The 19,761-nt window shown below is 46.1% G+C and overlaps 2 protein-coding genes across 3 annotated transcripts in view; both read left to right on the top strand.

The window, feature by feature from the left end:
- Positions 1 to 7,510: 7,510 nt before the first annotated feature.
- Positions 7,511 to 15,875, top strand: rbm17 (RNA binding motif protein 17). 2 transcript variants are annotated; one of them, XM_080537846.1, is made up of 13 exons: positions 7,511 to 7,606; positions 7,864 to 8,018; positions 8,253 to 8,369; positions 8,571 to 8,737; positions 8,962 to 9,083; positions 9,543 to 9,596; positions 9,784 to 9,925; positions 10,132 to 10,283; positions 10,976 to 11,032; positions 11,561 to 11,640; positions 11,738 to 11,836; positions 12,016 to 12,088; positions 13,388 to 15,875. In XM_080537846.1, exons 2-13 carry the CDS (start codon positions 7,896 to 7,898, stop codon positions 13,489 to 13,491), a joined length of 1,290 nt encoding a protein of 429 aa, XP_080393972.1. In that variant the 5' UTR covers positions 7,511 to 7,606; positions 7,864 to 7,895; the 3' UTR covers positions 13,492 to 15,875. The 2 variants fall into 2 exon arrangements, with proteins under 2 accessions (XP_080393972.1, XP_080393971.1); XM_080537845.1 differs by having other exon boundaries at positions 10,973 to 11,032.
- Positions 15,876 to 17,884: 2,009 nt separating this feature from the next.
- Positions 17,885 to 19,761, top strand: part of pfkfb3 (6-phosphofructo-2-kinase/fructose-2,6-biphosphatase 3) — a gene marked incomplete at both ends in the record, with an annotated part of 8,407 nt that continues 6,530 nt past the window's right edge. Inside the window, one exon of the mRNA XM_080537844.1 lies at positions 17,885 to 17,966. Coding sequence (XP_080393970.1) covers positions 17,885 to 17,966 — 82 coding nt within the window. The remainder of the gene's footprint in view (positions 17,967 to 19,761) is intronic.

The raw sequence follows: 19,761 nt of genomic DNA, 5'->3' as shown, positions 1-19,761 counted from the left end.
AGACGGTGTGTGTGTGTGTGTGTGTGTGTGTGTGTCTGCTTGTACGTGTGTCCGAGAGATGTAATAGGAATGTCATTGTGTAATAATGACCTTGACCCCTTACCATTTCTTGATCCACACCAGGATTCCTCCACCAGACACCACTATGATCCCAGCTGCTACCAGCGACACCCCTGGGATCCCATCCACCAGGACAGAGAGAAACAACTGTTAGGAGAGATGGCTAGAGTACAACTGATATCTCACTGTATCGGTAGAACTTTCTCTGTGTGTCTCTCACTGTCTACCCACCCCCCGTCTGGTACTCACATGTGGCTATGGTCCGGCCCGTAGTAGAGATTGAGCCTGTGTTGCCACCTGAGAGAGGAGAGATACACCAGGCGTTCAACAGTGCCGTCAGGGTTAGGAGAATGCGACAGATACATAGAGGGTTAGGGTTAGGAGAATGAGTCAGATACATAGAGGGTTAGGGTTAGGAGAATGAGTCAGATACATAGAGGGTTAGGGTTAGGAGAATGAGTCAGATACATAGAGGGTTAGGGTTAGGAGAATGAGTCAGATACATAGAGGGTTAGGGTTAGGAGAATGAGTCAGATACATAGAGGGTTAGGGTTAGGAGAATGAGTCAGATACATAGAGGGTTAGGATTAGGGTTAGTGAGAGACATGCACTACTATGGACATACTGTACCTCTCTTTCAAAAGCAGGGGTGTGTGTGTGTGTGTGTGTGTGTGTGTGAGAGTGAGAGTGAGAGTGAGAGTGAGAGTGAGAGTGAGAGAGAGAGAGAGAGAGAGAGAGAGTGAGAGTGAGTGTGATCTGTAAACATCTGTTTCAGTGAAGCAATAAGCGACAATACCCAAATAGGCGGTTAGGCATATTACCAGGGCCAAAGTGTGCCAAGAAAACATTCCCCACACCATTACATTACACCTCCACTAGCTTGGACTGTACAGATGTTCCTAATAAAGTGTTATGTGGATATATATAGTATATACAGGTAAAGGCAAGATAACTTCACAATACTGTATGTACAGTTAGGTCCATATATATTTGGACACAGACAGAACTTCTGTTATTTTAGCTGTTTACCAAAACATCTTCAAGTTACAGTTATATAATGAATATGGGCTTAAAATGCAGACTCTCAGCTTTAGAGTAAGGATATTCACATCCAAATTGAAGGAAGGGTTTAGGAATTACAGCTCTTTAATATGTAGCTCCCTCTTTTTCAAGGGACCAAAAGTAATCGGACAATTGACTCAAAAGCTGTTTCATGGGCCAGTGTGGGCTATTCCTTCATTATGTCTTTATCAATTAAGGCAAAAGGTCTGAGTTGATTCCAAGTGTGGCATTTGCATTTGGAAGCTGTTGCTGTTGCTGAAGCTGTTGCTGTACAAGATGCGGTCAACAGAGCTCTCAATGCAAGTGAAACAGGCCATCCTTAGGCTGCAAAAACAACTGGAATCCATCAGAGAGATAGCAGGAACATTAGGAGTGGCCAAATTAACAGTTTGGTACATTCAGAGAAAAAAAGAACGCACTGGTGAGCTCGGCACCACAAAAAGGTCTGGACGTCCATGGAAGACAACAGTGGTGGATGATCACAGGATCCTTTACATGGTAAAGAAAAACCCCTCACAACATCCAGCCAAGTGAAGAACAGTCTCCAGGAGGTAGGCATATCATTATCCAAGTGTACCATAAAGGGAAGACTTCACACGAACAAATACAGAGGGTTCACCACAAGGTGCAAGCCATTCATAAGCCTCAAGAATAGAAAGGCCAGATTAGACTTGGCTTCCAATGGCACTGGGTCACTAGTGTTTATTGATGATGTGACAGAAGACAGAAGCAGACGGATGAATTCTGAAGTGTTTAGGGATATACTGTCTGCTCAGATTCAGACAAATTCAGCAAAGTTGATTGGATGGCGCTTCACAATACAGATGGACAATGACCCAAAACATACTGCGTAAGCAACCCAGGAGTTTTTTAAGGCAAAGAAGTGGAATATTCTGCAATGGCCGAGTCAATCACCTGATCTCAACCCGATCGAGCATGCATTTCACTTGCTGAAGACAAAACTAAAGGCAGAAAGACCCACGAACAAACTGAAGACAGCTGCAGTAAAGGCCTGGCAAAGCATCACAAAGGAGGAAACCCAGCATTTGGTCATGTCCACAGGTTCCAGACTTCAGGCAGTCATTGCCTGCAAAGGTTTCTCGACAAAATTAATATTTTATTTATGATTATGTTAATTTGTCCAATTATATTTGAGCTCCTGAAAATAGGGGACTGTGTATAAAAATGGTTGCAATTCCTAAACGTTTCATACAATATTTTTGTTCAAGCCCTTGAATTAAAGCCGAAAGTCTGCACTTCAATTGCATCTCGATTGTTTCCTTTCAAATCCATTGAGCATACAGAGCCAAAATTCACTGTCCAAATATTTACAGACCTGACTATAATACAGGATGGAGAAACAAAGTTATTTCCTCACCGGGATTTGTGGTTTTCACAGAGGCAAACTCTGTTGGTGTGACAGTTGTGACAGTCGTCATGGTGACGGAGGTCATTGCACTGGAGGTATCCACTGGTGGGGTTGTGATGTCACCGGACGCAGGCCTCAACATTACCGTGGTACCTGCCTCTCTGGTCTCTGTCACGGGTTCTAGGGGTCAGGGGGCAAAGGTCAGTGCATCACACAGTACTCCTACTCAGGGACAAAACATGTGCTCTAAAGACAAGCACACTAAATGAGAGAGGACAGAGAACGATAAGTACCGCAAGCTGAAGTCGATAACCCTCCCACAACGTGCAAGCTACGCACATCTCTCCTCCTCATGGCTTAGAAGAGAAGAGAAATATAGTGGTACGGTAACTCCCTAAACCATGCGTACACTAATACAGTCAACATTATAATGGTACCTGTCTCAGTAATGTTGAGACCCACATGGGGGTCAGTGTAAAGGCATTACCCCATCACGTTGTATTCTTACTCAGGGACAGTACGTGTGTGTTACACTATAAAAGCCCCTCTTTTTCGGCTTCTTTTTCAATTCAATTCAACTTTATTCGCCATGTGCAGCGCACTAGGAACATGACTTGGTATTCCCAATGCTGAACAAGCTACAGTACATACAACAACAAGACGACAACACAACAATACTCAAGACACACAATATATACAGTACCAGAAATTATACGAGTGAATAAATATACTGTACAACTTAGTGCAAAAACATGTCAAGTGCAAGGTGCAATGTTCAGGCGTTATTGAGGAGGGCTATGGCTTTGGGGAAGAAACTGTGTTGTGAGGTTTTTGACCTGATGGCCCTGTACCGCTGTCCAGAAGGGAGTAATTCAAACAAGCTGTGAGGTGGATGTGAGGGGTCAGCCACAATCTTGCGTACTCTCTTCAATGATCTGGAGCTATGGAGGTCTGTGATGGGAGGCAGGGGGCAGCCGATGATCCGCTCAGCTGTCCGTACGACTCTTTGTAGCTTGGCCTTGGATCGGGCAGACGCAGAGTCGTACCAGACAGTGATGGAGGATGTTAGGATGTTCTCTATGACGGCCCTGTAGAACTGGACCAGGATGTGACGACTGATGTGGAGTCTCTTCAGCTGACGGAGGAAGAACAAGCGCTGCTGGCCTTTTTTCACTGAATGGGTGATGTTGTTATCCCATTTTAGTTTGTTGGAGATGGTAGTGCCCAGAAACTTGAATTCATCCACAATCGTGACAGAGGAGTTATTGATGAGTGATGACCAGTGGAGAGTGAGTTGGAGCCTTTTTCCGGAAAGTCCATAATCACCTCCACTGTCATGGTGTTGTTGAGTTCCAGGTTATTGGCTGCAGACGAGGACACCAGGCGGCCGACCTCCCTCCGGTAGGCGGTCTCGTCATTATCAGTGATGAAGCCAAACATGGTGGTGTCATCTGCATATTTGATGGTCTTGACAGATGTGTGACCAGAGGTTCAGTCGTTGGTGTACAGGGAGTAGAGTAAGGGGGAGAGCACACAGCCCTGAGGAGCACCGGTGTTAACTGTGCTGGGCTGAGACAGGTGAGGGCCCATCCTGACATCCTGCCTTCTGTTGGTGAGGAAGTCAGTAAACCACTGACAGATGGAGGGGTGGATATTCAGCTCGGCCAGTTTATTGTGGAGGAGGTCAGGAATGATGGTATTGAAGGCTGACCTACAGTATAATCCACAAACGTTTAGGCTGCAAGGAGGGATGTTAAGAAGCCAAATTGGGAACATACCCTGGGTCTGAAGGGATGGGGAGAATGGTGGACTGGGAGTCATGGACCTTGGGCTGTTTCTATGTGCAGGCACTGGAAGGGACATTGTGGGGGTTGGAGTTGTCTGGTGGGTGGTTGGAGCTGGTGGGTGTGAAAGAGGAAGTCTTGGTCAGAGAAGATTGAAAGTGATTCTATCACCATTTTGTATTTATACATACTACGTATTTCATACTTGCATGTGGGAATTCACTAGGGCCTAGGGGTAGGGGCAAGGGGTGGCTTTAGGCTTGGGAAACGATGCAGCTCAAATTACAGTGCGAGTCGGATGATACATGTGATCATCTTCAACCGGCAGTTTTAGTGGACGGGAAACTGCACCCTAAACATTGCCAGTGGACCCTTTCCCTCTGAACTGATGGGTCCAATGGTAATGCACACAATGTTACATACAACTGACTTTTCCATACACATTCACAGAGAGAGAGACAGTGAAAGAAAAGAGAAAATTCAATGACAAGATAAAGACAAGAAAAGAGGCGATGAGAGAGGGAGTGACAGCAGGAGGAATGATAGGTGGGGGAATGAAATAACAGACTGAAGTGTATTACTCACCTTCTGATGTGTGTTTAATACGTGGGTCCGCTGTAATAAAGAACATGAGAAGAATCAGCCATACAACATTCAGCATCTGTTGTTTTCTGTTCCACTCACTTTACTCTGTGATGGATTTGAAGACAGGCTGATTATTAAACTGGTCTGAAAACATGATGAGTAAGCTAGTACAGTTGTCGGCTAAAATCGGGAACACTGCGGTACTTTCTCTTTACATGTGTTCATATTCGGATTACACTCTGTTCCTCTCATTCACACACACATTCACACACCGGTGGCGGCAAGCTGCCATGCAAGGCGCCGGCCCGCTCACTGGGAGCAATTTTGGGGTTCAGTGTCTTGCCCAAGAACACTTCGACATGTGGCCAGCCGGGGCTCGAACCGCTGATCTGCCAACCTTGTGATCAGAATCTAAGAGAGAAATTGAATCTAAAACAACCTATTGTCCGTACAACGCTCAAAAGCAAGTGCATCTCAGTTTGTGGGGTATCCATTTGGAATGGCCTTGATGTAACAATAAAAACAAGTAATACTATTAAAATGTTTAAATGCAAATATAAACAGGAATAATTGGATAAATATAAGTTAGAGGAGCTTGAAAATAACGTGAACTAGTATTTTTGTAATTATTTAGTTATCTTTTGCTATAGTGGATAGGTATATTATTTTTGATATTGATAGATAATTTATTGCATAAATAATATGATATTGTAAGGAAGGGGCAGGACCAGATAAGCTTTGCTTCTTTCTGTCCCTTCTCGAACAATTTATTACTTCCATGTCTAGGAAGATATATTTTATTTTAATTTATATCTTATTTATTTTTATTTATTTTTTCTTTTTAAATGTAGTTTTTGTGTGTTTTTATGTGTGTTTTTATGGTTGAAATGTTCGAGATAAATAAAGATCAAATCAAAATGAAATTAGACGGCGTCTAAAAAAAAAAAAAAAAAACTTGGCCAAAGCTAAGGGACCAATTGTGAAGTGCAAGAGGTAAAGAACCATGAATAGACACAGGTGACAGGACAGAGACCCAGGTTACCAGATGTATAGGGTTTGGGTCTGTCATGGGTCTGTCATAGGCATGTGTCATAACTTAAGCATGTGTCATATCATAGGCATTTGTCATGTGGCATTTGTCATGTGGCGCGTGTCCTTACGTATGCAGACAAGTGTAGGAATGATCCATTGCTTATCTTTGCACATCGTGAGGTCGGAGGTCCCAGCCTTTCTCAGGTAGCCTTTCACACACTTGTAGCGACAAGTGTCCTTTTGGCAAAGCTCCTCCGAACAGTACAGGCGCTCAGTGAGAAGAATCAGCTGGGGGGGTTGACGGCACGGGCACTCTGAAAAGACAGAGAGAGGAAGAGATTAGAATGATGTATCACATCATAAATTATTACACAACAGTTGAAATATGGGGCTATACTAACACTAACGCGCGCAAAGAAGTTATAATAAAGTGTGGTAACAAAAAAAGACAAACTTAAGCATGTATGAAAACATACCCCGAAGGACACGTACCTTCTCCCGAAGTTTTAAACGGACAGATCACGAATAATAGTATCAGTAAGGAGAGGGAACACATATCCATATGTGGCGAAATGCCTGTCGGTCTGGGTTAGTAGTATAGTTTGTAGTTTCACTTTCAGGAGGAGCGGCTGGCGCTCAGTCAGGAGGTAGAGCCGGATACAGTTTATTTCATTTAGTTAAAATTAGTGCTTATTTATACCGCCACCATACCAGAACATATTAGGTTGTAAACGTAGTAGTATTATTATTATTATTATTATTATTATTATTATTATTACAACCTGTGGGTAACCTAGACAGCATATGCTTATTGTTACATGCCAGCCTGACGTTCATGCTGCCCACATTCTACTCACCCCTTCAAAAATGATCCCAGTGGTGATACCTATACCGTGCCAATGTAATATGAATGAAACGTCTTAACGTTTACAGTCTAAAATATACGATCGCTTTTTTGTAATAAGTTGCTCCTCTGGTTCTGGTATGGTGGTATATGGAGGACGGATCGTGCCACATTAGAATAGTGGCACAACATCGGCGTCTACTTGAGACTTACTTGTGATTTCTCTGCAAATATAAATAAAATACATGTTGTAAGTCATGTAAATTAAACAAAGTCACATTTTTTAAATGTGAAACACCACATTCCAAACAGTGATTAATTGATTGATTGACAGATGATTGGTTGCAAATAAAACATGGTTTGTTTTGTTTTGTTTTAGTTTTATATACCCTTCGCTATGACACTCTGCAAGGTGCAAGGATGATAGTTCATGTGATAGTCTCTGGTTTGCATAGAAATCAATTACATACATCAAATTAATTTCATCCATTTTAAGTTGAGTCTATATCACAACAAAATGTGGAAAAAGTGAAGGGGTCTGAATACTTAAAATGTCGTACCTGTTACAATGACAATAAAGACCATTCATTCATACTTACCGAAGCCACCGTAGGCCTATGGGTGGTGATTGACTGACAGCCCATTAGTGACAGTTGTCTTGTCGTTTCAGTTTCGTTTAGAGTTGGTCGGTCTTCCGACCGCTAGGTGGCGCAACGCTGCCTCTTCTTAGTTCGATGGCCATCGTTGATGACGTCGTTTGTGTAGTTTACATGCTGTGTGTCGCTCCGGCTATGTGCTAAACATTAAGGCACACATTTCGATTTCGAGGAAACGTCTTATGTGCATATTTATTTCTTATTTTGTTACAAGGTCATTATGTTTTTATGAATCATGAACGCGTTCAGCCTCTAGTCTTCAACATAAACCTGTTAGAAGGAAAGAAAAGACCAATTCATATGTGTGAGCTCCTAGCTTCTAGCTAGCCAGCTGGTTCTGGCCGCGATGATTCTATTCTGTTAGGCAGTCGCAGTATAACTAACGTAATAATAATTACTATATCATGTTATTGTATTATAGCTATATCGTATTATTGTCTTGACGTTGCTAAACCTGCTCCGTTTCTCCAGCTAGGAGAGTCTTGAACTGTGGAAGTTGAACCATGTCGCTTTACGACGACATGAGTGTGGCGACCAATGACACCAAGACCGAAGGCTGGTCCAAGAACTTCAAGCTTCTGCAGTCGCAGCTGAAAGTGAAGAAGGCTGCTCTGACGCAGGCCAAGGTGGGTTTCAACGCCAACACGGGCGGTCACAGAGTGCCTGCTTATTATTTCCAGGCTGGATGTGGATCCAGTCAACAATGAGCTAACATTTCAGTTGCTACATTTCAGGGGGATCCCCCGTTTTCTGAACAGGGATCCCCGCCCAGACACGAGTGCAGATGAAAATGCAATGCTTCTTCATCATGAATAATGAAGGTAATCCACGGATGATGTGTGTGTGTGTGCTTCCCTCAGACTCAGCGGATGAAGCAGACAACTGTACTGGCTCCTGTCATTGACTTAAAGCGAGGGGGTACCATTGATGACAGACAGATCTCAGACACCCCCCCACACGTTGCAGTAGGGCTCAAGGTAATGGTTGGTTGCTTGTATGTGTTGTATTGTGTGTGACAATGTGTGTGTGTGACTGATATGTGAGGGGTATTTGTTCTGCACATGTATTTCTCTCTGTCTGTCTGTCTGTCTGTCTGTGTCTGTTTGTTGGTGTGGGATATTCCTCTCTTACTGTTTGAACGTGTCGTTTCTCACTCTGCGTGCATGCGTTTCTGTCAGGATGCCATGCCAGGAGGGTTCTCGTCTGGGGACGCGCTGATCCCCCTGGCTGACGAGTACGACCCCATGTTCCCCAACGACTACGAGAAGGTGTTGAAGCGACACAGGGAGGAGAGGCAGAGGCAGAGAGAACAGGAGCGACAGAAGGAGATTGAGGAGAGAGAGAAGTACGGGATCCCGTCACTGCACAGCAGAAACTCTTTCGGGGGCACAGGAAAAGCTCACTACTCACTACTTGCCCCTCTACACAGTCATATTACCATAATGGGGTTGACGCTACACATCGTTGTACGGGAGAAATGTGGACCTATCGATGACCACCTGATGACCTGTGCTCTCCCTTTGTGCCTCATGTGTTGTTTACACGTTGTTGTGTCGTCTGTGTGTCCAGGAAGAGGAAAGATCGGCACGAGAGTGGCGGCGGATCCGCTCCGAGCGGATTCTCCCGCTTCCCGACAGCCGAGGGAGAGTCAGACGAGGAGGAGGACTACGAGAAGGAGAGGAGGAAAAGGAGTGAGTGTCTGTGGTTCAACTGGCCAGGGCTGTACACACACACACACACACACACACTCTCACACACGCACGCACGCACACACACACACACTCTCACACACGCATGCATGCACACACACACACACACACTCTCGCACGCACACACACACACACTTTCACACACGCACGCAAGCGCACACACACACTCTCATACACGCACGCACACACACACTCTCACACATGCATGCACTCACACACACACACTCACACATGCACGCACGCACGCACACACACACTCTCACACACACACACACACACACTCTCACACACACACGCATGCACACACACTCGCACGTACGCACGCGCACACACACACACACACGCGCGCGCGCACACACATTTTCATTCGCTCACTCGCTGTCACTGGATGCTGCCCTTGTAGTGTTCTGAATTAACAGTGTGTCTCTCTCTCTTTCTCAGGTATGGGTGGAGCTGCCATCGCCCCTCCCTCGTCACTTGTGGATAGAGACCCTGGTATGGGCCGTGCAGAGTTTGCTTGTGTGAATGGGGCATGATGTAGTATTGGTGTTTGTCCAGTAGATGGCACTGTTTTCAAATATAAGTGTGATGCCATGCTTGTGTATTCAGTCTGTTGCCTTCCTCTTGTTTTTATGAGTGTGTGTGTTTGTCTTTCTTTCTGCCCCCCCCCCCCCCCCCTCAGCCCCTGCCACCTCGTACCCCTATGAGGATGAGGTGCGTCCCCCCCGTGTGTCTAAAGCAGCCATCCCCCCCCCCATGTTTGAAGAATCAGACCGGCCACGCTCCCCACCCGGACCCACCAACTCATTCCTGGCCAACATGGGGTGAGCTTGACACACACATGCACACACACACACACACACACACACACACACACACACACACCCTCCACACACACTGTACGGTGCTTTATGTCATTTTAGGATGACAGTCCAAGCGATAACAGAATTCTAAGCAGTGTTGTTCTCTGTAGTCTCACACGTCACACACGCTGACCTCCTCCCTGTCGGTCCCTGTCTCTCCCCCCCAGAGGTACGGTGGCCCATAAGATCATGCAGAAGTACGGCTTCAGGGAGGGCCAGGGGCTGGGCAAGCACGAGCAGGGCCTCAGCACCGCCCTGTCCGTGGAGAAGACCAGCAAGAGGGGCGGCAAGATCATCATCGGAGACGCCGCCGAGAAACGTAACTTCTCCCCCTCGTCACTCAACACTTGTCTGTCTCAAACTCTCTCCCCTCTCTCTCTCTCTCTCTCTCTCTCTCTCTCTCTCTCTCTCTCTCTCTCTCTCTCTCTCTCTCTCTCTCTCATTTCACTCTCACAGCTCTCCTTTTTCTCTCTAACTATTAACCCCCCCTCTCTAACTATTAACCCCCCCCTCTCTAACTATTAACCCCCCCCCCCCCCCCCCTCTCTCTCTCTCCCTATTTCTCTTGTTACCTCTAATTTGCATGATGCACATGATCCACCACGTCTTCCATTGTTCCTATTCATTGTTTCTACACTATTGTCTATTTTTCCCCATTATCTCCTCAGTAGTACCAGTAGTCTCTGTCTCTAATCCACTTTCTCTACTCAATAAGATAACTTGCACTTGCACAAAACACTCACATGTTTTGTGAGCTTGTCCAGATTGCTGTTGTTATGATGTACTCACAGCATAGGCCTGGAATAAACTGTCTTGGTTTCTAAGTTCTAAGAGTATGTTTTCTTGGCTGTGTTGTTGCATCATCCTTAGTGAATGTTCAGTTTTCATATGTATTTTTTATTTTTTTAGGTCTCTAACCTTCAACATTTGTGTGTTATGTGATCATGGTTGTGTGTGTGTTTATGTTCATTATGTGTGTGTGTGTGTGTGTGTGTGTGTCACTCTAAGCAGCAGGATCCAGCCAGCCCGCTGCAGCTGAGCCTTCAGGCTGGGGTTTGGGGGCTACAGGTTTGGCTCGACGTCATTTCCTCTTTCTTCCTTTACGCATCACATCACATCCTGTCCAGGCCTGTCCCGAGGCTGGGCTGTCAGTCTTAGTCTGCCCTCATCCCCAGGCCCCTCTCCTCAACCTCATTTAGAGAGAACATTCGGTGCATCTCAATGTGGGTCAAGTTTTAATACAGAACGAGAAACCACATTTATTTTAGGCTTACATTGTGATGGTTGATAACCTGTTATGTGTCATTTCAGTGTACCTTACCGGCTCATGTTAAACCCAAGCTTGAGCTATTAAACTAGGGTCCGAACAGACAAATAATTGCAGAAGATGTAAGGGAACGTGAGGCCACTGTCATGTTAGTCATTGGATAGGTGAAAGCTGTATTGAACAGTCCTCCTATGTAGTTCCACCAGAATCCACCACTTCACTTTGCTCTCCAGCCCTGTCCTATCAAGGCAGTGTTTGATAGGCTGAAGTCACGAGCAGTTGTCAGTTAAGTCACATGACCCGTCTCTTTTTCCTTTCCGTCCTATCAGCGGACGCCTCCAAGTCCAAGTCAGAGGCCAATCCCCTCACAGAGATCCTGAAATGCCCCACTAAAGTGGTACTGCTACGGGTGAGTGAGTGTGCGCATGTGTGAGAACAGATTTTTGGATTGAAAGACATGTAAATGTGAGTGTCTCTGGTGTTAATAACGTGTGTGTTTGGTGCAGAACATGGTGGGCAGAGGAGAGGTGGATGAAGACCTGGAAGGGGAGACTAAAGAGGAGTGTGAAAAATATGGAAAAGTCACTAAATGTGTAATCTTTGAGGTGAGAGGAGGAGGAGGAGGTGTGTGTGTGTGTGTGTGTGTGTGTGTGTGTGTGTGTGTGTGTGTGTGTGAGTGTGAGTGTGTGTGGCCTGCCAATGGTTCTATTTCTCTGACTCTGTGGGTGTTTGTGAAACCAGCTGTGCACATGTTTGTGGTTAAACCATGAGGTTTTCTCCTCAGATTGCCATGGTGACAGATGATGAAGCAGTGAGGATATTCCTGGAGTTTGAGAGAGTCGAGTCAGCCATCAAAGGTCAGTGTGTGTGTGTGTGTGTGTGTGTGTGTCCACTTATGGGTGTGTAAGGTTACTGTGGGTCTGTGTGTATGTCCAGAAGAGGTTTGCATACGCGTGTGTCTGTGTCTGTGCGTGTGTGTGTGTGTGTGTGCGTGCATGCATGACTTACATCATTGGAGTCAGGCTCATGTGGGTCCCAGCCTAAATGGGTTGTCCCAGATCAGAAAGCAGGTGAGACTGTATCCCCTGGGTATTACACCACAACTGTTCCATCAGACCACACCCCACATCAGTTACACAACATCCTCTAAGGGGGACAAAGTGGCGGCCAATGGACTGTACACAACTGACTGGACACACTCAATAACACGGGGGGCAACTGGACACACACAGTCCCTTAAAAAATGGAGGGTATACATCCAGTACCTAATGGTCTAGCCGGGTCTGTAATTGCAGGGGTGCAGTGTCCACAAAGGTGTGTGTATTCCTGGTTAATGTGCTGAGTGCGGACTAGTCACTCGTGTAACGTAGACGGGGCGGCTGTGGCGCAGGAGGTAGAGTCGGCGTCTTATGATCGCAAGGTCGGCAGATCGGCGGTTCAAGCCCCGACTGGCCACTTGTCGAGGTGTCCTTGGGGCAAGACACTGAACCCCAAATTGCTCCCAATGAGCGGGCCGGCGCCTTGCATGCTAGCTTGCCGCCATCGGTGTATGAATGTGTGTGTCCGTTTACCATTTGTAGACCCGCACAACCCAGTGAGGTCATCCCCTGAGCCGTTGATAAGGTGATCTCTCACACAGACATAACACACTGAACAGAGTGCATCTCTCACTCTCTCTCTCTCTCTCCGTTGTACGGGCGAACGTTACACCGTATACCGCCTGTGTGGACGCTGTGTTCAGGACAGCGTCTGCGTGGTGATTGATAATAGAAGGTCCGTCCTTGTGAGGAAAAGACTCTCTGAAAACCGGAGTGATGTCACCGCTTCGGTCGCCACGGTCACGTGACGCTAACAACAACAACACGATGCACCTAATCCCGTAGCGTCTTTCCTAACGACAGCGCGTTCTGTGTTCACGGTTATCTCTTCGCAAACAATTACGACCCGTTTTTTTTCTCCGTTTCTCGCCGATGTCCGCAATGTCAGAGATATTGCCGACGAGTGTGACAACAATGTCTAAAAAATAAAAAATAAAGTTCTGGTGTTTTGAACCTAACGTAAGACCTGTGTCCTCTCTCTCTCTCTCTCTCTCTCTCTCTCTCTCTCTCTCTCTCTCTCTCTCTCTCTCTCTCTCTCTCTCTCTCTCTCTCTCCTAGCTGTGGTGGATCTGAACGGGCGCTACTTCGGCGGGCGCGTGGTCAAGGCCTGCTTCTACAACCAGGATAAGTTCCGCGTGTTGGACCTGGGAGAGCAGTTTTGAGACTGGCCTAACCGTCGATCCGAACCGCTACGACCCGCTTTGAGGGTGCAGGAACAGACCTAATGCTCTGACACACACACACACACACACACACACACACACACACACACACATTTAATATCTTTATTTGCGTTCACATTTGACAATAACATTCTTGAACACAAACAGTATTAGTTGCACCAGCATAGGACACTCGATAATTCAAGCTTTACAATCTGTCTATGGGTACAGGTAGCAGCATCTCCTCCATATGTGGCGGCTGCCAATTATTGCAGATATTGAGCAGAATTTTGCCACAGCCTTTGCTTTAGGCTTGGGAATTCCTGCCATCTGCAACCCCCTGACGACTAGTCTGTGGACATTACCAAGGCTTCCAAATATAAACACTAATAATTTACATTTGTACCCAAGCTGTACAATGGCATCTTTGAGTGGATGGTACTGCACAACTTTGGTAAGAAAGGCCTCTTCTAGGCTGTAGTCAAACGCGCAACCCACTTCCAAAATGATGACCTCTCTACTGTCCTCATCGACAACAACAACATCTGGTGTATTGGCTGCAACATTTGAAAAATAGTAATATTCATTATTGCACAGGTTGAACATGGTAGTTGAGACATGTGTGTGTTTATAGGTTTTAACAGAGGGTGTAACATATGAGAGCATGTCCTTAACTAGCAAGTCAACAATTCTATCATGCCTAGCGATGTACATAATTTAATTTAATAATTTTGCCATTTAGCAGACGCTTTTAGTGCTTTCAGTGATTGAATTCTGATCATGGTGCAGACAGTGGGGAGAGAATGTGTTAGGGTACCACAGAGAGAGATTGAGTCTAGTTGGGAGGACCTGTAATCTAGCTTTAACTGTAAAAGTGACTATATCCTCATCTACTCCATGGTTCTTAAATATTGAGTGAGAAACAGAATGATCAGTAGTAGGGAGGCAAGCTAGCTTTCCCTGTAGTTTTAAACCAGTCCAGTGTTGTTGCTGTCTTTGGTGCTGTAACCTAACAAGGTACCTCCGTGCATGGTCTGGTGACAAATTATGTTCTGTGTCAATAACAGTAGCCCTTACTGAGGTTGAACAGTCAGTTATAACATTCTCGGACACTGTTACAGTGTCTGAGTCAGACGTCACCCAGTCCAGGGAAACTCCAGTCCTCGCACAGAGGTCATTGAGGTCAGGCCAATCTGACCAGACCCCAAAACCAGCAGAATGGGTGTCCATCTTGAAATTGGGCTTCCTCTTGAAGCCCAGGAAGCTGGGCTCACCCTCTCTTGCCACGGGAACTTTGCGGTGTCTCATGTCCAGAAACAAGGAGGACCTCGCAAGTTCTCTGACGGTCTTATCATCACTGTTCAGCATGTTTAACAAGTGTGAGAGGCGTGTGGCGTTGTATATCCATTCCACGTTTGGAACACCAAACCCCCCCTCCTGTTTAGAGTGGAAAATAATGTCTCTGGTGGTACGGGAGTTCAGTCCAAACCACTTCCTCACCAGAGAGACCACTTTATCATTCAGTTCCCTCAGTGTTTTGCTTGGGAGATGGATGTTGGAGAAAAGATGTTGGATTCTGGACAGGGCGACCTGTCTGATGGCCTCCAACTTCATGAGCAGTGGAAGTGGTGAAACATCAATGAGGTCCAGCCTGGTGGTAAACTCAGTGGCTAGAGTGGCAACATGTTCTTTCCATTCACCTGCTATATTGAACTTGTGTCCAAGGTAGGTGTACGTCGTATCTGAACGTCGCTTTTTTTCTTCCACCATACTTCAACCACAGATGTCGTTCGGGATGCCAGCAGCATTTTAATGTGAGGGAGACATTTGCAGATATAATCATACACACGGTTCTAGTGTTGTTGTATCAGAAAATGTTTTTATGAAAAAATCCACGAAAAGCATCTCATAAGATGCCAGTCCAGTGCAGTGCAGTGGTACGACAATGCTAGGTCTTAACACGGACTACCATCACAATGGCCCACCGTTCAGATGTATCCTTTAGCCTTCTTTACTTTAGTTTACGAATGGCATCTCTTTCTAACAACTGATGCATGTGTTAAATGAATTCCCCAACGTCGGTGCAGGTCGTACACACGGATTGGTTCCCCTGAGTGGATGGTGAACTCAAGGTTTCTGTCACACACACACACACACACACATACACTGATAATCACCAGTAGCTCTCACTGTGTATATAGCCCATACCTTTTCTATTCTCTGATCAACCAGCACAATGTGTCTGTGTTTAGTGAAGGGTTTTCACCTGTAGTTTCTGTTTAGCCATGAGGTTAAAAACCCCCGATGTCAACAGAAAAGAGATGAAATAGGCTCACTATACACCGTCCACATCCCTGTGTTGATATGAATGATATGAGAGATTATCCTGTACAAGTGAACCCTGAAAATAAATGTCTCTTTTTTGTTTTAAAAAAAACGAGTTTTCTTCTTCTTCTCCTACTTCTTCAGTCTCTTCGTTACCTCATCGGCCTGTCTTCTAGGGCAGTGCGTCGTCTAAGAAACCTAGTTTCCTTCTGTCTGACATAACAGTGGCTCCCCACAGGACCAGACCCCCCCCCCCCCCCCCCCCAGTGAAGTGAGGGGGTCCTGGGCCAGTGACGCCCCCCCCCCCCCCCCCCACAGACAAAGACTTGGGGGAGTTACATGATCACTCTGGTTTAATTCAGTGCATGTTATGAAACAGTAAGTTGAACCCAAATGTGAGCTCACTTATAGAGAGTGAGACATATCCAGACTGATGGACAGAAAGAGAGAGGGAGGGGGGGGGGGGTAGATGAGGGGTTGAGTGTCCAGCTCTAAGGTACAGGATGTTGAGGTAGGGGGGAAAGAGGAGCTTAAATGGTGAGTCATGGAAGGAATATGTTGGGTTTGTGCAGACTGGAGGTAACAGCTCTTTGGATTAGAGCAAGGTCGAAAGACTGCTGTGTGTGGAGGGGGGGGGGGGGGGGGTGGGGGATATGGTGGTTGAGATCACGAATGTGAGGAGAGGGGGCGGGGGGGACGAGGGCATGCTTGGTTCATGCAGAAGGAGTGGGGAAGGGGTGGAGAGACAGTGCTCTCTCCCGGACTCTTAACCTGTGTGTGACCTGCTTCAAGAGAGAAACAGTTGGGGGTGAGGACAAGGGGAGGCGTATACAGGTGTGTGGAGATAGGCCATAATGATATGTACACGTTTTTACAAGTAAGCTAGAGACAATACCTTCACCCTCTATCATAAAAATGTGTTAATGATAATAATAAAAAAAAGTTTAAAAAGTATGGTAAGTCAACTCAATGCACTGTGCAGAGATTGTATGCACTGGCAACCAGGGCACCGGGCCTACGTGCCGCTCTCTGCAGTAACTGCACTTCGCTATTTAGTCACTATTTAGGAAGCACTTCTCCAATGTGGTAATGGTATCATCTGTCCGCAACGTGTGCCGCAGTGTGACGTGTGTCATATTTCACACGATGACAACTAAACATGATGTCATTATTGCATGTTGCTTCATTTGATCATTCTGATGAATAATGATATTATTTGCTCCAGTATCATCAGTGCAAACAATCACAATTGTAATGACACAGTAACTGAATATTTGCCGTCTGCAAACGAGATTCCTTTAGTTCATATATCTGTTGAGTTCTTTATGTCTAGTTTGTTGACTGTAGTTGACGTGCGATTCTGCACGCGCACCGGGATGTTCCCTTGTCCGCAGAACCCTCTGACTTAACCTGCCCGTGCAGCTGTCTGCATGTTTCCCTTTTTATTATTCCTAACAATATTTATTGATACCATATGTTTCATATTTTACAGAATAAATAGTTAATATACTAATTCTATACAATTACAACATGTTTGTAGAGCATAGCCTACAGCAATCCGTTAAAATTAGAATATAATTTGAATGAATATAGGCTATATTGACATGCATAGTCTATTCCCAATCGTCAATTGTTTCGTGGTATATCAATGCATGCATACCATAATCATTTTATGATAGAGCATCTTGCCGAGAACTAATAATGACTCTGAGTCGGTTGTCGTTATCAGCCACAAGAGGGCGCAGCAGCCCTGATCAACCACGCGCGCGACCTGCCCCCGGTGGAGTCGGGGATGAGCGTCATCGCTGTCACGTTGTTTCCTGCTTGGACGGTTTAAATAGAGGATTTGGGACACGGGGCGGTAGATAATTTCACCGGTACAGACTGAACAGTATTAGAATAGACCTCCGCGCTCCGAGCCTTCGATTGATAGTAGGAACCAAGTATAACATTCCACTGCGGCGATCAGACCGGCTGATATCGTGAGGGCATCTCGCCGCCGGTTATCGGGCTGATATTACCGGGAAACCGACAGTTCTCTCGCTTTTATTTCCTCCATCTCCAAGGAATGCCCAGAGAGCTGACCCAGAACAGGATCCAAAAGATCTGGATTCCATCTAAGGATGAAAAACCGACAGTCCCCAGGAGATGTAAGTGGCTGCCCAACTAATTGATTTCACTTTCATTTTCAGCATCAGATCACACCTAGATTGCGTTTCGCATTTTATTAGGCCTATTCAATCAAATTAGGATGAATATAATTGTATCCTCACATTATCCGTTTAACATCATGATTTGATTGAGATACTTCTTATATAACATTCAGGCCATTACAGCAGGCTACAGAGTCAGACCAATACATGTTCCTAGATCGCATGCACTTGTCGGCTGCTTGCGCATTGGCAAGCTCTGCACGCAGGTTTTCAAACTCGGGGTGCGTTCGTAAACTCGCTCTGGATATCTGATCAGCACTCATGGATGCCTCTTGTCCAATCAAATGACTTGGTCCCCCTTTATGAACCCAGAGTGTGTGCGCTCCGGCGCTCTCACAGAGACATTTACGAACGCACCCTTGATTCCAACTGGACCGTGACGGAGGCTGTAGTTGCTATAGCGACCACGGGTGAATAGACTTCGGGGACAGGGGGGCTCGTCACAGCCAGGAACCGTGTTAGGAGTGAGAGACGGGGGGGTGATTCCACATTCACACGCAACCGATTGGATAAACCGGTGTGCGTTCGTATGGCGCGAGCATACCATTACCGTTGGTTCCTAAAGAGCGGAGTCATCAACTTAACTGCGCTTAATTCATTGACGTCACTTTGTCCTGCTCAGTTTGTCCTGGTGCGTGGCATCGTTGGCTGAAGGTGGCTGAGAAAGCATCCTCTGCTCTGCAACAACTAAATAAGCTTGTTATGTTAATGGTCACTCTCTAGATACTCTCAGTCGCTGTTTAGCTGACATCACAGGGTATGAGAAGCCTAAATCACAATAGCCTGTAGTTAACACACACACACACACACACACACACACACACACACCCTGCATTATTTTACTGTTACCGAACACAATGGGCCAGGAATTCCCACTGACTCACTTCCGTGAATTATCTTTCTGTGGGCTAATTTCATGGCTGAAATAGACCACTTTCAGGCAAGATTCAGTACTAGAACGTATACACAACCAAAGATCTTCTAGCCCAACCCAACCTTCTCCGTGCTCTATTATATTGCTGCCGATTAGGTTAGGTTAGGTCTATTCAGGTTAGACAGACACACCTTGACCACCTCTAGACAGGTGTGTGTGAGTGTGTGTGAGAGAGAATTATGGAGAGAGGAGGGAGTGAAAGAGAGACAAGAGACAATCTGTATATCCAAATAGCTTGATCTGTTTTTCTGTTGAGACAGCACTGGTGTTATGGAAAGGGGGATTAGAGAGGATAGGAGCGCGTGAATGAGAGAGCTCTGACGGAACGAAGAGCAGCATTGTTTACACCACAAGGGTTTTATGCCGCTTTACTTTGGCTTGACATGGCACTCTCATGTGAGCTACCTCTCTCAATGTGTGTGTGTGTGTGTGTGTGTGTGTGTGTGCTGTTTGTGCATAGTGTCGTGTAGGGGAAGTGAGTGCCCCATGGGCAGCGACGCGTAATCGATGCCTGTGTGTACGGCGTGTGCGTTGCCTTGGGCAAGTGATGGATCAGCACGTGGGTGGGCGCTGGCGCTGTGGGGGGGCTCTGGCGCTGTGGGGGGGCTCTGGCGCTGTGGGGGGGGGTCGGTGTGGCCTCCCTCAGAGTCACAGAGGGACCCTGACCTCCCTCCGTTGGGCTGGGGGGAGGAAAAGGGGGGTAGGGGGTCAATAATGGGCCAATGTATGTGTGTATTTTGTGTATAGACTGGATATGGAATGTGTCCGAAATGGGGTTGAAATTCAGAGCATGATTCC

Source organism: Nansenia antarctica (genome assembly GCF_963989245.1).
Source record: "Nansenia antarctica genome assembly, chromosome: 8".
Taxonomy (NCBI): domain Eukaryota; kingdom Metazoa; phylum Chordata; class Actinopteri; order Argentiniformes; family Microstomatidae; genus Nansenia; species Nansenia antarctica.
The sequence above is the reverse complement of the archived record's forward strand: the minus strand, read 5'-3'. Positions and strand labels throughout refer to the sequence as shown.